General features: G+C 38.7%; 1 protein-coding gene across 6 annotated transcripts in view; it reads right to left on the bottom strand.

The window, feature by feature from the left end:
• Positions 1–8030: 8030 nt before the first annotated feature.
• LOC110159956 (glycerol kinase-like) overlaps positions 8031–16717 on the bottom strand; it is a 58310-nt gene continuing 49623 nt past the window's right edge. For 2 of the 6 annotated variants that reach the window (XM_055153001.1, XM_055152999.1), the window contains one exon: positions 8031–9394. In XM_055153001.1, the coding sequence (XP_055008976.1) occupies positions 9366–9394 (29 nt within the window). In that variant the 3' untranslated portion in view covers positions 8031–9365. Of the gene's footprint in view, positions 9395–14521; positions 14628–16717 lie in introns of all 6 variants that reach the window. The other 4 variants (XM_055153004.1, XM_055152991.1, XM_055152992.1 and 1 more) reach the window with 4 other exon arrangements.

Genomic DNA, 16717 nt, shown 5'->3' with positions numbered 1-16717 from the left:
AAGTAGCACAATATATTATCCATCCATCTTCTTTTTTTTTATTTTTATTTTTTTATTACATAGACACACATATATACACATACACATATGTAAGCATCTACATACATACATTCCTATCAACATATACCTACATATACGTACATATATATACACATTAACACATCCACATATACACATATATACAGCCACATCTCCACACATATACATATACATATATATATATATACACACACACACGCGTACACATATACATACACACATACGTAAGCACACACACACACATCTATACACCTATACATACATAATATTTACACTCTTAATAATATAATGTTCTTCTAAACAGTTAGATGGAATGTCAAAAATGAATCAGTTAGTCACAATACCTTTTCTTAAGAATACATGTGTATATGTATGTATGTATAAACATACACTTAACTAAACTTTTGTCTCTCATAAATTTGCCCTTTAATACTGACAATTTTGACATTCCAAACCACTCCAGGGCAGCAAACATCTTATATGAGCAGGTGGTCTGTACGTGTACATTATACATTCAAATTAATAACATTCAATGATATTTAATATTTAAATATACACATACTGAAGGAATACCAATGATAATTTACCAAGTGTGGTACTGTCCTTCTTAAAAGGTTTCCAGGCTTGCCAATATGGGATACCAAAGTTCTTGAAAAATGTGTCCATAATTTTTTTCGAGAGTTAGTTTTTCCAAAGGTAGAAATTCTGACAATTGACTCGTAAATAGCCTAAATGTAGGAGGTAAATCATCTTTCCAGAGTAGTAATATACATTTCTTTGCAAAATATGTTATAGTAATCAGTATTCTACATTTATTTTTATCTAAGTGAAGTTGTTGTGTGTCATTTAACAGATATATATTTGGCTGAATATCAAAAGTTTTTTCCAAGGCCGTTTGTGTAAAGGAGTGAATGATATTCCAGTAATTTTTTAAAAGATTACAATCCCAAAACATGTGTATATATGTTCCATCCTTTACTTTGCAACGGGGACATTTTGTAGAAATATCTTTTGATATTTTATTCATTTTCACAGGTGTAAGATAATATTTATGTATAAATTTAAAATTTGCTTCTTTAATTTTATTACTGGTGAATGGAAAATATATATTTTCACACATTATTGACCAAGTGTTATCTTCTAAAGTTAATTTCAAATCCTTCTCCCATGTCTTCTTTAATCTCTGGAATGATGATTGACCTTCGTTTGAAATAATATTGTAAAATTTACTTATATTCCCCTTTATTGTCTCTGCTATTAGCAACTGATCTTCAATTTCTTTTAATTCAGTGCGAATCTTCTTTGTTTTTATAAGTGAATGGACAAAACTTCGGACTTGTAAGTATTTAAAGAAATCTTTATTAGATATACCATATTCTGTCCTTAAACTAATGAATGATTTAATTTCCATATCTTCCTTGAACAGATCCTTAAATTGTTTTATACCATAGTTTGTCCATTCATTTATATTATTCAATATTTTATGGTTGTTTAAGTCTGGATTTAAATAAATAGGGGAATGTATGGTGCACTTAGTAATATCAAATTTCATTCTACAGTCTTTCCATGCTTGTAGTGTATTAATAATACAGTAATTCATCTGTATGCTTTTTATCTTTTGAAATTGATGTGTGAAAATAAAAGAGCTTAAGGCTAGTGGTTTAGTAGTTTCACATTCAATTTCTGTCCACTTAGAGTCATGTCTTTCTAAAACCCATGAAATCAAATTTCTTATCTGAGCAGACCAGAAGTAGAATTGAAAGTTGGGTAAATTTAAACCTCCCATTGATTCTGGTTTCATCAATGTAACCAAACTTATTCTGGGCTTTTTATTACTCCAAATAAAGTTTGTAAGATGTCTATTCAATGACTTAAAAAAATCCAATGATAAATAACAGGGTAACATCTGGAAAAGAAAATTAAACCACGGAAGAATATTCATTCTGATAACATTTATCCGTCCTAGTAAAGAGAGTGGGAATGAGCTCCATTTTACCAAGTCTGATTTGACACTTTGTAACAGTGGCATATAGTTGCTTTGTACAGATCATTTAGGTTTGGAGTAATAAAAATGCCTAGATAATTAAAACCATTAGGAGTCCAGTTAAATTTACATGATGTTTGCATTTTTTCTGATGGTGTCATGTGTAAGAGAGTAGCATTAGATTTTGTGTAATTTACCTTATATCCTGAGTATATTCCAAATGTGTTTATTGTTTTCTGTAACTCTAGAATGGATTCTTCTGGATTGGTTATATATAAAAGAATATCATCAGCATATAAGGATATTTTATGTTCATTTCCATTAATTTTTAAACCTTGGATATTATGATTACTTCGTACACATGATGCCAATGGTTCAATTACTATTGCGAATAATAATGGAGATAATGGGCATCCCTGCCTTGTCCCTCGACTTAGCGAGAAATAGTCAGAGCGGAATCCATTAGTTATAACCGCTGCTTGTGGATCGATATAAATCATTTTCACCCACTCAATAAATTCAGAACCTAAGTTAAATTTTTGTAACACCGAGAATAAAAAATTCCATTCAACTCTGTCAAAAGCCTTCTCTGCATCTAATGACAGAATCAGAGAAGGCTCCTGGTTATTGCTGAAACAATTGATCACATTCAAAACTCTCCTTATAATATCAGCTGCATAACGGCCCTTTATGAACCCCGACTGATCTGCTTTGATCATCTTCTTCTTATCCGGGGCCGGGTCACAGGGGCAGCAGTCTAAGAAGGGACTGCCAGACTTCCTTCACCCCAGACACTTCTCCAGCTCCTCCGAGGGACCCTGAGGCTTTCCCAGGCCAGTCGAGAGACATAGTCCCTCCAGTGTGTCCTGGGTCTTCTCCTGGTGGGACACCACCTGAGGAAGACGTCCAGGAGACATCAGAACAGACGTCCTCCCTCAGCTGCTCCTCTCCACATGGAGGAGCAGCGGCTCTACTCCAAGCTCCTCACTCTGTCTCTAAGAGAGACGCCCAGACGCCCTGCGGAGGAAACTCATCTGCTGCTTGTATCATCGATCTGGTCCTTTGGGTCATGACCAGAGCTCATGACCAGAGGTGAGGGGAGGAACAAAGACTGAAGGTAAATCTAGAGCTTCACCTTTTGACTCAGCTCCTCTTCATGACAGCGGTTCCGATGTGTCCGTGAAAAAAGATATCAGAGTCGATATTTGCTATGAATTATATTAGAGGGGGGCCCATGTGAGGTTCTTTACCCAGAAAGAGAAACGAGACGCAGCATTTGTTTTCTTTCTCATTGTTCATTCTTGTTTCTGACAGCAGAGGGAGCTTCACTGGAAACGAGTGTCGCTTATGTTTAGGCAGTGTTGGGGAGTAACAGATTACATGTACCAGAGTTATGTAATCAGAGTACAAATGATGAGTAACTGTATTCAGTTAGTTACTATTTCAGTGAGTGGTAATTAGATTACAGTTACTTTGTTGAAATAAATGGATTACACGGCGGTATTTTCCTGTTTTCACATTTTGGGCTGAACCAGAACTAAAACCAGAACTAAAACCAGAACCTTAACCAGGACTAAAACAACTAAAACCAGGACTGAAACAGAACTAAAACCAGGACTAAAACAGAACTAAAAAGACTAAAACAGAACTAAAACCAGGACTAAACTAAACCAGGACTAAAACAGACTAAAACAGACTAAAACAGAACTAAAACCAGGACTAAAACAGAAACTAAACCAGGACTGAAACAGAACTAAAACCAGGACTAAAACCAGGACTGAAACAGAACTAAAACCAGGACTAAAACAGAACTAAAACCAGGACTAAAACAAACTAAAACAGGACTAAACTAAAACCAGGACTGAAACAGAACTAAAACCAGGACTAAAACAACTAAAACCAGGACTGAAACAGAACTAAAACCAGGACTGAAACAGAACTAAAACCAAGACTAAAAGCACAACTAAAACCAGGACTGAAACAGAACTAAAACCAGGACTAAACCAGGACTAAACCAGGACTAAACCTGGACTAAACCAGGACTAAACTAATACAATATGACACTAACAGTAGGGTGAACATAATTTTGATCTCATATAAAAATCATTTCTCTATCAATATTTTTAATCGGTCAAGTAAAGACTGAAAAAACATGAATTTTCAGGATGTGGTCCACTTCATTCATGTAGATTTAAAAAACATCAAGTAATCCAAAGTATTCAGATTACATTACTCACTTTAAGTAATTTAATGGATTCTGTTACAAACTACATTTTGGGATATGTAATCTGTAATCTATAGGGGAATACATTTTAAAAGTAAACTTCCCAACACTGTGTTTAGGTTAGGTTTTTCACATTATTTTAAGTTAGAAAATATTAAATTCTTATCCTAAAGCGACCAGAAGCATGTTAAAAAGTGAACTCAAAGCCACTATGTCTTTTATACTCAAGATTCTTAACAAAACGCCGCGAAATCCGAAGAAATAATCCACCAAAACGTGTGAATATAAGAGGAATTTTAATGGCTTTACGGTCTTCGCGACTCTCGCCAAAAACACACAGGATCAGTTCAGTCATTCATCATTTACACAAAGCACAGGGACGGTTCGACTTAAATTACAGTCGGCTGGATCAGATCAACTTCTATTTACAACGACAACAATTTTTCAAAATAAAAGATTACAGTCGATTTGCTGTAAACATTTCCTGCTACAAAATTCCCTTAATTTCCCCTTGGAGAAACGGTATGTTTATTTTTATTATTATTTTATTGTTATTTTATTTAACGTTGTGGGAGATTGGAGCAGACGATTCTCATTTCCGTCTGCAGTCTGTGGGCAGGTGAGTGTGTTAGTGATGCAGTCCCTCAGCATGTGGGTGTTTTAAGTACTCGCGTTACTTAAACCCGAGTGGATTTATTTATTTTTTTACTTTTTATTTACTTGTAATGGGTATAATTTGAGCCATGTAATTATTATTATTACATTAAAGGTCCTGTGTGACTCTTGTGAGCTTAAAGAAATGTTATAATGCTGTATTCTCCTCAAAAACAGAGCTGGATTTGTGTTTTGTTTCATTTACACTTGTTTGAGTAATTCTTTATTAGTCTGTTTACATCTACAAAGCTCAGGCTGCTCTGTTCCACCTTGTGATGTCATGAAGCGATAAGTTTTCAAAAGCTCATTTTACTTTTTGTTCAGTAGAGATTTGAAATTCCAGGGCTGAAATCATCCATATCAGGAGTTTTCAATGTGAGTCTCCCCTTAGAGTTGGTAAAGACAGAAGTAAATGCATCTTTTGTGTTCCTGCAATGATGAGTTTCAATAACAACTGATCATTTTTTTGTATTGTTGTTTCATTTTTATTTTTTTTTTAATTACATCCTTAAACTTTTTTAAAATTCTAATATTTTCGCAACAGTAAAATGCAACTTTTAACATCACTGAACATCAGTACGAAACAAGGACTAAACCAGGTAAACCAGGTCCAAACCAGGTCTAAACCAGGTCCAAACCAGGTCCAAACCAGGTCCAAACCAGGTCCAAACCAGGACTAAACCAGGTCTAAACCAGGTCCAAACCAGGTCCAAACCAGGACTAAACCAGGTCTAAACCAGGTCCAAACCAGGTCCAAACCAGGACTAAACCAGGTCCAAACCAGGACTAAACCAGGTCCAAACCAGGACTAAACCAGGTCCAAACCAGGTCCAAACCAGGACTAAACCAGGACTAAACCAGGACTAAACCAGGTCCAAACCAGGTCCAAACCAGGTCCAAACCAGGACTAAACCAGGACTAAACCAGGTCCAAACCAGGACTAAACAAGAACTAAACCAGGTCCAAACCAGGACTAAACCAGGTCCAAACCAGGACTAAACAAGAACTAAACCAGGTCCAAACCAGGACTAAACCAGGTCAAAACCAGGTCCAAACCAGGACTAAACCAGGTCCAAACCAGTAAACCAGGTCCAAACCAGGACTAAACAAGAACTAAACCAGGTCTAAATCAGGTCCAAACCAGGACTGTGTTGGTCATTTCTCCTGCGGTCACCCGATGGTCTACACAGGCGCACCTCCAGACTCGTCCCAACACTCGGTCCTGGTTCAGTCCTGGTTCAGTCCTGGTTCAGTCCTGGTTCAGTCCTGGTTCAGTCCTGGTTCAGTCCTGGTGTCGTGCCTCCCCAGTGACTCTTTGGCGCCCCCTATGGCAGCATCTGATCCAAATAATACTGAAGGTGTGTGGAGTTTTAAACCCCAGTCAAGCACTTCCTCACATCACCACATGACATCACCAGGTGGAACAGAGTGTTTTCAGTTTGAGAGAAGAACTCAGCCTAAATAAATCTGTAGGGTTTGTTTGTGTGTTAAACATGTGACCGAAACAAAACACAACTCCAGGTCTGTTTGTGACGAGGAAACGACATTATTAGATCAGAAAATAGTGTCATATGAGCTTTTTAAAATCCTGATCTAAAAATACTAAAATTCAGACAAAAAACTAGTACTTTGAGTAGAATTTCCATATGTACTTTTACCCTAAGTACAAATTTGGCAGCTGTACTTGAGTATACATTTTATCTGTGTGTTGAAATCTGAAAATTGTGTTGTTTTTTTTGTTTTTGTTCATTTTAAAATAAAAAAATCACAGACAAAATTATACAAAAAAAAAATCGTCAGGATTCGAATAAATAGTCAAAACTTACAAAATTACGTCCAGTGTCCATCATAAAGAAAACAATTGTGCTCCTTTCAGTATTTCATTTGGAAACAAGATTACAATCATTCGTATTTGGTAGAAAAGTGACACAGTATTGCTTTAGTTGAAGATAAAAAAAAAAAAAAAGGCAGACTGGGTTTAATGCTTGATATTATGTGGTATTTTCCTGGCTGTGCGATGTGTAGTTGAACATATCCAGTTCTCTGATCGTTAAAGGTGCACTGTGGAACTTTTCTGGTAGAGGGTCCGTCGTCTGCTTGTTCTTTTTTAATGGATACGTCATTGCTCTGCCTGGAATGTTCCGCAGTGTGACATTAAACAGCTCTACTTTACAAATTTGATTCGGATTTTCATGTTTGTTTTCCCAGTGGGATGAGTCTAATGTCAAAGTTTTCAAGTCTTTTGAACCATTTCACTTTTGTTTCTGGTTCTGATGTTGTCATATTTTAGTTTTGGGATTCGGACGTCGTTAATTGTTGTGGTTGTTGGATCCAAACAGCGGAAAACGGGTCGAGAAATGTGTTTGCGAACTCCGTAAATGCAAAAGTGAATCAGATGTGTGTGACTCAAACCTTCGTTCAAACTGTTTCTCTTCCCAACGGAATTGAAAAATTGTGAAAGGTGAAGGTGATGGGCAGGATTAATCCACAGGAAGAACCAGAAAGGAAACATTTGTCTGACTAAATCATCCCGAGTTTGCAGAGAACATTTTGTACGTGGAGCGACGACAAAACAAAATCCCCTGAGATTCATTTGGTCTTCCGATATTTTATGTTATTAGGTTCTTTTTTTCAGACCAAGAGCATCACGTGACCACTCTGAGGAAGAGCGCTAGTGAGCAGTCGAAACTGTCAGGTATGAAAACAAACTCTCGGTCTGAAAAAAGAACCTGATAACATAAAGCAAAATCCCGTTTGTTAATGGAGAGGAGCAGAAGACAAACAGACTGAGCTGCACTTTCTTGTTCTTGTGGTTTTACAGAAACATCACGTCTTGGTCTCTTTGCAGTGGAAGGTGTTTCTTGGTGAACAGTTGGAGCCTTTCACTTTGGCGTTGACTTTTTAAATTCGTAACCGAGGTTGAGCGAGGGATCGAGGATTTTATTTTGTCGTCGCTCCACGTACAAAATGTTCTCTGCAAACTCAGCATGATTTAGTCAGACAAATGTTTCCTTTTTGGTTCTTCCTGTGGATCAATTCTGCCCATCACCTTCACCTTTCACTATTTTTCAATTCCGCTGGGAAGAGAAACGGTTTGAACGGAGGTTTGAGTCACACACATCTGATTCACTTTTGCATTTATGGAGTTCGCAAACTTCCAAAGCCCGTTTCTCGAGCCGTTTTCTGCTGTTAAAGGCCGTTCACACCAGAGCGTCAACCGTCCAGTTTCTGTGTAAAGTCTATGTAGACGCGCGACTAGGGCATCCTGCGTTTTTGCGTCTTGAGCGTCAGCGTCAGAAGTTGAAAATGCTGAACATTTTGCGTCAGATGCGCCGCGTCAACCAATCAGGGACGAGTATCCAGTGACGCAGCGACGTTATTATCAGGAAGAAAAACCAGAGAACCAGAGTGAGAGACACAAACATGAGCGGAGAATAAATATATACACCACAATCACCGAGACGATCGCGAGGACTACACCAGAACTAAACCAGGACTAGACCGGGAGTAGACCGAGACTAAACCAGGACTAGACCGGAACTAAACCAGGACTGATCCAGTGTCATTAGCGGAGTATAAATATAAATACGCCACAGTCGTCGACCCGATCTCCACTGATGGTTTTACGTTATAAAAACACTAAAGTCTCTCTCAGTCTGGTCTGACATTGTTTCAGGAAAAGAGAGAGACCGGCCTCTTGTTTCCAGGGCAACGGACGTGCATCAAGTATTTTTCTCCCGTTCGTCCACGGTGTCAAAAACGCGCGTCTGGGGCGTCTAAACTCAAATGCAAAGGCGTCCAAATAGAGGCGTCAAGGCGTTTTTTGACGCTTCGGTGTGAACGGCCCTTTAAGATCCAACAACCACACAATGACGATGTCCGAATCCCAAAACTAAAATATGACAATATCAGAACCAGAAACAAAAGTGATATGGTTCAAAAGACTAGAAAAGATCTTTCCCAGTATGCATTGCGCGATGACCGGAAATCCGAAATTTGCGATGCATGTGTTACAGGTGGATTTATAGCTCAAAAATACCATGAAAAACAGGCGTCTCTCCACAGATCTGATCTTTAACGTGGTTTGTTTTGGTCTCCGTGAAGATAGAAATGTTCAATGTCGTACTGCGAAACATTCCAGACGATAAAGCGACGACATCTCCACGGAGAAAAGCGTTTGACGGACCCAGAAACGTTTTTGCACTTTTAAGTTTGTCGCTCAGATCTTTCGTACCGTCGCCTCGGGATTATACGAGGTTTTTAAAAAGACCTTCTCAGAGTAAGGCCGGACTTTGGCTCTGTAGACGTGCATGTAAACGTAGCGAGTGTCCGTATTCAAATCCATGAGCGGTGAGGACCCCTGGTGGCGGGTTGTGGCACTTGCGGTTGTGTTCTTCACGAGTGTTCGAGCAGCAGCGTTGAGGTTCAAGTCTCGTCATTCGTCGTCGTCTTCTTCTTCACATTCTAGCTTCCGTTGGGCTCCTGCTGATCGCCTGCGGACAGAAATACGAAACATGAAGTCATTTTCTTTCTAAAGGCGCATTGTGGAACTTTTCTGGTGGAGGATACGCCTGGTCTAGAACATTGTGATGTCACGTGCACACAGCCCATCCACCTTATTTCAGAAGTTGCCATTATGGGCTTTATTCACACTTACGTCACAAACCGGACGACGTTCGGAAACATGCGGATGACGACTTCCTTTGTTCTCTGTTGGCGAAAGGAAATCTGGGAAAACTGAGAAAATGTCCCAGTTTTCTTCATCTAGACGTCACTGTATTCTTTCTTTTTTTCCTTTTAGAAATTGCCTATTAAAAGTGTTTGGAGTAACACGTTCTAAATAACAAATTATTGTAATGTGTTGCTTTATTGCTGTAATGAAGTCATGTGGAATTTCAGGGAAAATTTTTGAAAATATTTTACTCGGTATAAATGTGAGTAACGCGCGTCACAGTGCATTTTTAACTTGGATTGAAATGCAGAGTTTTTTGTTTTTCTTCATACGAATTCACTAAAATAACGGCGATGGCAGCGGTGAAACGCCAGCGTGACGGTTCTAGGTGTCGGGACGGGCCGGAGGTGTGCCCACGTAGACTGTGGGGTGACCGCGGGCGAAAGGACCGACGCAAAGCTCCACACTCCATGCTGATGCCCGATCGTGTTTACAGGACACCTGCTCCACGGGCTCGGGGTTCTCTCAAGGGCGGTCCTAGACTCCAAGTCCTAGTCCAAGATTAGTTCTGTTTTGGTCCTGTTTAGTCCTGGTTCAGACCTGGTTGAATCCTCGGTTGAGTCCTGGTTCAGTCCTGGTTCAGTCCTCAGTTCAGACCTGGTTTAGACCTGGTCTAGTCTAGGTTCAGTTCTGGTTTAGACCTGGTTCAGTCCTGTTTTAGTCAGGTTCAGACCTAGTTTAGTCTTGGTTGAGTCCTCGGTTGAGTCCTTGGTTAGTCCTTTCAGTTTAGACCTGGCTGAAGACCTGGTTTAGACCTGGTTTAGTCCTGGTTCAGTCCTGATTCAGTCTTCATTTAGACCTGGCTGAGTCCTGGTTTAGACCTGGTTGAGTCCTGGTTTAGTCCTGGTGAGTCCTGGTTTAGACCTGGTTAGTCCTGGTTGAGTCCTGGTTTAGACCTGGTTCAGTCCTGGTTCAGTTTAGACCTGGTTCTGTGAGTCCTGGTTTAGACCTGGTTGGTTAAGTCCTGGTTGAGTCCTGGTTTAGACTGGTTAGCCTGGTTAGTCCTGGTTTAGACCTGGTTAAGTCCTGGTTTAGACCTGGTTAAGTCCTGGTTTAGACCTGGTTAGTCCTGGTTTAGACTGGTTAAGTCCTGGTTGAAGTCCTGGTTGAGTCCTGGTTTAGACCTGGTTAAGTCCTGGTTTAGTCCTGGTTGAGTCCTGGTTTAGTCCTGGTTGAGTCCTGGTTTAGACCCGGTTCAGTCCAAATACGGCGCAAAAGTTCGTCATTTTCACTCTGTGATTATTTTACATTTTAAATACACAAATATTGTAATGGAACAAATTACTCTGAAACGACGAAAACTGGGATGTGTTATTTATGATTTGTTTCTAAGTCGCTTGCCCAACAGTGCCTATTAATTTGTTTATTATAATTTTGTCAAAGTTAAATAAAATCAAAGACGCAATCAGAGTTTTAAACTGCACCGAACATCAACATCCGCGTGTTTCCAAACATCTTCCAGTCAGCGTGAATAAAGTCTATTAATGTTCCTCTTATTCCCAGTGTTGTATTTGTCGTGGGGCTTCTAATTTCCACTGTGCATAAGTATAAAAACGTGACGCACAACCTGTTTTTTATGAGGAGTTAAAGTGGGCGGGCAGAATAAGGTGGATAATCGCCCTGACGTCTGCTGTAATAATGTTAAAATAGCTCCAAACAGACACGAGAACATCTGCGGTTCCGTTCGAGCTCCACATCTGGATCATGCTTCTTCTCCAGCGCAGAGAGCGAGAACATGCAGTGAGGAGAACATGCAAACCAACACTCGCAACGTCAGTGAGTCCGAAGAACCTGAAGGACCAAACCCTCCGCCGACCACAGACCGGACGCAGGACCTGGACCCCGGGACACACGGAACTTCGAAAATCTATTTATTTGAACGATGTTTGGGTAAAAATATAATACAATCAATATTCCAATGACTTTTGAAATTATGTATCTTGGTACGATTGATATTCTGAATTTAAAGAGAGGGGAAGATTATAAAATGTTAAGAATTTTGTTATTGGCTAGTAAAAAAAAGCGATTACCAGGAGATGGCGAAGTGATCAGAGGCCTAAAATAGAAGAGTGGTTTGATATAATATTAAAGGTTGTATGGAGGATTTTTTTTTAGTTTCAAACTGTCAGTGAAAGATTAAAATACCATTACAGAGACGCAGCAGCTTTGTAATTATGATGACCAAAAAAAAAAAAAAAAGAAAATCTATCAACTGTGGACGTGTTGAGGCCAGATAAACATCAGCCAATAGAAACCGAGGCTCCCTCATTTTCTATTGGCTGTTGAGTTGTCAATCAAACTCCCTAGTGTAACTGAGTCGTCGGCGCGCGGGGATCACGCGGTTTACGCAGCGGTTCTTAGAGGCTTTTTCGAACTGTCGCTTCCTCGCATTTCGCACAAAGTTTGTCGCGACGGCGGACGAGAATCCACGACCGGTTCGCCGCAAAAGAAAGTCCGTTTTTGAGGTCGCTGAATGAAGAAGAGAAGGAGAAAAGGAGCAAAGCCAAACTGAGGTGATTCTTGGAGATCTCGTCCAGCGATGGCGCGACCGAAGCAGACGAAGAGTCTAAAAACTGACGCTGAATTACTTCTAAACAGGTCACTTCAACACTAATTCTGAACGCGCACAAGGACTGTCGCTGTATTTCTCTTCCCTAAAAAAAAATCCTCTATACAACCTTTAAGTATTTATAATATGGAAAAACTCACCGCCTCACTTAGATTGGAAGGTCATAAATTAAAAAAAAATTGGAAAGGATGGTTACACTATATTAAACAACATAGATCTGACTTTGTGTAGAACCTGTATGATTGTCTGGATATGAAAGACTGAATTTACACCCCGGTTTAAAGCTACAGTGTTTTATTTTGTTTTATTTTATTTTATTTATCTATTTTTTTATTTTATTTTGTTGTATTAATTACCTGTTCTTATGAAAGTTACATTACAGTTTGTGCAAATAGAAATGAGAAATGTGGAAATGCTTAACTATGGACATTGGACATTCAGAATTGACAATATGGACAATTTGTAAATTACTTGGTTTGCTAAATTATCACGTAAATTCACATTGTGAAAAGACAATAAAATACAAATGAAAAAAATATATATATATAATACAGTGTTTCCCAAAGAGATTTTTTTGGGGAGTCGCTTGATTTGCTGCTGCGCTTTTCCTCCTTCACTCACTACAAAAACACAACCAGGCCCATCGATCGCATTAAAAACGTTTGAGGCACGTTTTGTACAATTTCTAATCATTTCTAATTATTTTATTTACTATTTTGTCCCAGTATTGTTGGTTCAGTTGAATGTTGAAAAGAAAAACAGGCTACATTTAATAATAATCCAAATAGGCGACTTACGGATCCTTTTATTTCTGCTTCAGTTTTCTGTTTTTCATTGTTTAAAAGTTGAGTAAAACTCAGCAAAAGTCAACAATAAAATATCCTCATTAATGTTCAATAATCCTCCTTTATTTTGTGATTTACGAATAATGTTTATGGACTTGGGTCACGGAGGTTTGTGGCTTTTAAAATATGGGTCCACAGAAAAAAAAAAAACACTGGTCTAATATGTCTGTTGGAACTTTTTTTACAGACACAAATCTGCAAAAAAAACAACAACTGCCAAACATTTAAAGATAAAGATTTAAAGAGGTTGTTTTACTTCTGTGTGGATATGAACAGCTCACACGTAAAATATTTAGATCACCGTGTTAACTTGTATTGTTTTGAAAATGTTATATTTGCCAAAAACGTATGAGCATGTTTTAATTTGAGCAATGCAGATTTTCTTTTGGGAGTGAGTTCACAAAAGCTTAAAATGTTCATGATTATTCTTCAAATTCTTTCTGTATATGATCATTTTATCATTGGTTCTTTTGAATTTCAATTAACGAAAAACATTAAAATGGGAAAACAGTTTTATTGTCAAACAAAAAAACAGATTTCGACCTCAATTTCCAATATTCAATTTAAAGTTTATTTCAAGTAACACCAGTCAAATCTATTTTAATTTTGATATTTTATTCTCTCTGGTTTATTTGTTCCAGAAGTTCTGCTGCAGCGTCGACCATGGATCTGTAATATAAACTATTTTTATTATAGTTCTGTGGAGTCGACTGAACAAAGCTTCTCGCTGCTTCCTGTTTCTCGTCATGACTTTCTAAGACGTGAAAGTAAACGTGTCAACGATTTTTCAGGTAAATCCTTCAGCAGCAGAACTTCAAATAAACCAGAGAGAAAAAAATATCAAAACTGAAATGGGCAACGAGACTGTTTTTTGATTGGTGTTATTTGAAATAAACATTAAATTAAATATTGGAAATTGAGGTCAAAATCAGTTTTTTTGTTTGACACTAAAACGGAAAAAATTGAACTGTTTTATTTTATTTTATTGTTTTTTGTTCTTAATTGAAATTCCATATAAACCATATATACAGGATATGAGTGAGTCTGTGTAAACCAGGAGAGTCAAACTCAAATTCAGAGGCCAAAATTAAAAACTGGGACCAAGTCGTGGACCAAACTAAATATTTACTGAAAAATTTCAACACTATCTGCATGTTTTCTCTTCTTTGACATATGTAATGTTAAATCTCTTATTAAAATAAATGTTTAATAATAGTTTTGCTTAAACATTGAATCCAGAACAAGTATAATATAAAATAATATAAGTTTTTTTTACATATTTTTTAATAAATCATGTCTCTATAGTCTGTGTGCAGCGAGCAGCTCTAATACACATTTGATTTGATCTCATGGGCCAAATGTAATTATATCAGTGGCCAAATTTGGTAAGTGTTGGTGCGTTCTGTTCCAGTCTGTGGTCTCTCACACATGCACATGCACACACACACACACACACACACACACACACACTCACACACAGGTGCAGTGACCTCAGTGGTCCACTCTGGAGGAGGGGGGGCTGGGACACACTCCCCAGGGGGCGCCGTTCGGCCTCTTCCCTACACCTGGAGGGACACAACCTTTAACACGGACAAAGGTCTACGTGAAAAATCATGAAATCATAGTCGAGAAACGATCAAAAGTCATGTTTAGGGATGTAACAAGAACCGAAATATCATGATATCGTATCGTCAGAAGTCTCGTAATAATATCGAGGGCTGTCACAATATATCTAATTACAAGTTTCTTTACTTAAATGCAGGTTTCAACAGCTTATAAACATCAGGAACTACATATCCCATGATTCATTTCAGCGCAGACAACATGAAGAAATATGTTTTTGACTTGAATTCTTGGGATAATAATTCACACCAAAATCTTATCAAGGTATTTTAAAACCAAAAAATGTGTCCTATCTACAATTATATCAGCCACTTCAAAATATCGCAATAAATATTGTACTGTGAGATGTACAGTGTTGAGAGTAACGTGTTATAAAAGTAACGAATTACTGTACTGCGTTGCTTTTTGCTGTAACGCTGTAATGTGGCGTTACTGGGAAAAAAATTATAATATTTTACTTGGTACAAATGTGAGTAATGTTACAGTGCTTTTTTAACCTGGATTGAAGTGGTGGTTTTTTTTGTTTTTCTTCATGCAAATTCGCTAAAATCACTGCGACATCAGCAGCGGTGAAACGCCAGAGACGCCCCGCGTAGACCGTCAGGTGACCGCGGGCGAAAGGACCAACGCAGAACTCCACGCTCCACGGGGCGAACCACAGCTGACGCCCGATCGCGCTGTGCAGATGCCCTGTCTGCAAGGCACTTCCAAGTTCTAGTCCAAGATTAGTCCTGGTTTGGTCCTGGTTTAGACCTGGTTTAGTTTTGATTTAAACCTGGTTTAGTCCTCAGTTCAGTCCTGGTTCAGCTCTGGTTTAGTCCTGGTTTAGACCTGGTTTAGTCCTCAGTTCAGTCCTGGTTCAGCTCTGGTTTAGTCCTGTTTAGTCCTGGTTTAGACCTGGTTTAGACCTGGTTTAGTCCTCAGTTCAGTCCTGGTTCAGCTCTGGTTTAGTCCTGGTTTAGACCTAGTTTAGACCTGGTTTAGTCCTCAGTTCAGTCCTGGTTCAGCTCTGGTTTAGTCCTGGTTTAGACCTGGTTTAGTCCTGGTTTAGTCCTGGTTCAGCTCTGGTTTAGTCCTGGTTTAGTTTTAGACCTGGTTTAGTCCTCAGTTCAGTCCTGGTTCAGCTCTGGTTTAGTCCTGGTTAGTTTAGTCCTGTTTAGACCTGGTTTAGTCCTTCAGTCTGGTTTCTGGTTTAGTCCTGGTTTAGACCTGGTTTAGTCAGTTCAGTCCTGGTTCAGTTGGTTTAGTCCTGGTTTAGACCTGGTTTAGTCCTGGTTTAGTCCTGGTTCAGCTCTGGTTTAGTCCTGGTTTAGTTAGTTTAGACCTGGTTTAGTTCAGTCCTGGTTCAGCTCTGGTTTAGTCTGGTTTAGACCTGGTTTAGACCTCAGTTCAGTCCTGGTTCAGCTCTGGTTTAGTCCTGTTTAGTTTAGACCTGGTTTAGACCTGGTTTAGTGGTTTAGACCTGGTTTAGTCAGTTCAGTCCTGGTTCAGCTCTGGTTTAGTCCTGGTTTAGACCTAGTTTAGACCTGGTTTAGTCCTCAGTTCAGTCCTGGTTCAGCTCTGGTTTAGTCCTGGTTTAGTCCTGGTTTAGTCCTGGTTTAGTCCTGGTTCAGCTCTGGTTTAGTCCTGGTTTAGACCTAGTTTAGACCTGGTTTAGTCCTCAGTTCAGTCCTGGTTCAGCTCTGGTTTAGTCCTGGTTTAGATCTGGTTTAGACCTAGTTTAGTCCTCAGTTCAGTCCTGGTTCAGCTCTGGTTTAGTCCTGGTTCAGTCCATATACGGCGCAAAAGTTCAGCATATTCACAGTTATTTTGGTGAGTAACTTAAAAGTGCTGCAATAGTCACGTAATGTCTTCTATTTTAAATGCAGTAATATTTCTAATGTAACGAATGACTTTGAAATGACAGTAACAAGTCATAAATAACACTTTGCAGTTTTAAAGTAACTTGCCCGACAGCGGAGACGTATATATATCATGATAATATCGTTTAGATATCGTTACATCCCTAATCATGTTTCAAATTAAGTCTTAAAACGGGATTAAATAG

The sequence above is a fragment of the Boleophthalmus pectinirostris genome, unplaced genomic scaffold (assembly GCF_026225935.1).
Source record: "Boleophthalmus pectinirostris isolate CB_2022bp ecotype Guang Dong unplaced genomic scaffold, ASM2622593v1 HiC_scaffold_1, whole genome shotgun sequence".
Classification (NCBI taxonomy): Eukaryota; Metazoa; Chordata; class Actinopteri; order Gobiiformes; family Gobiidae; genus Boleophthalmus; species Boleophthalmus pectinirostris.
This window is presented reverse-complemented; position numbering and strand designations above follow the sequence as displayed.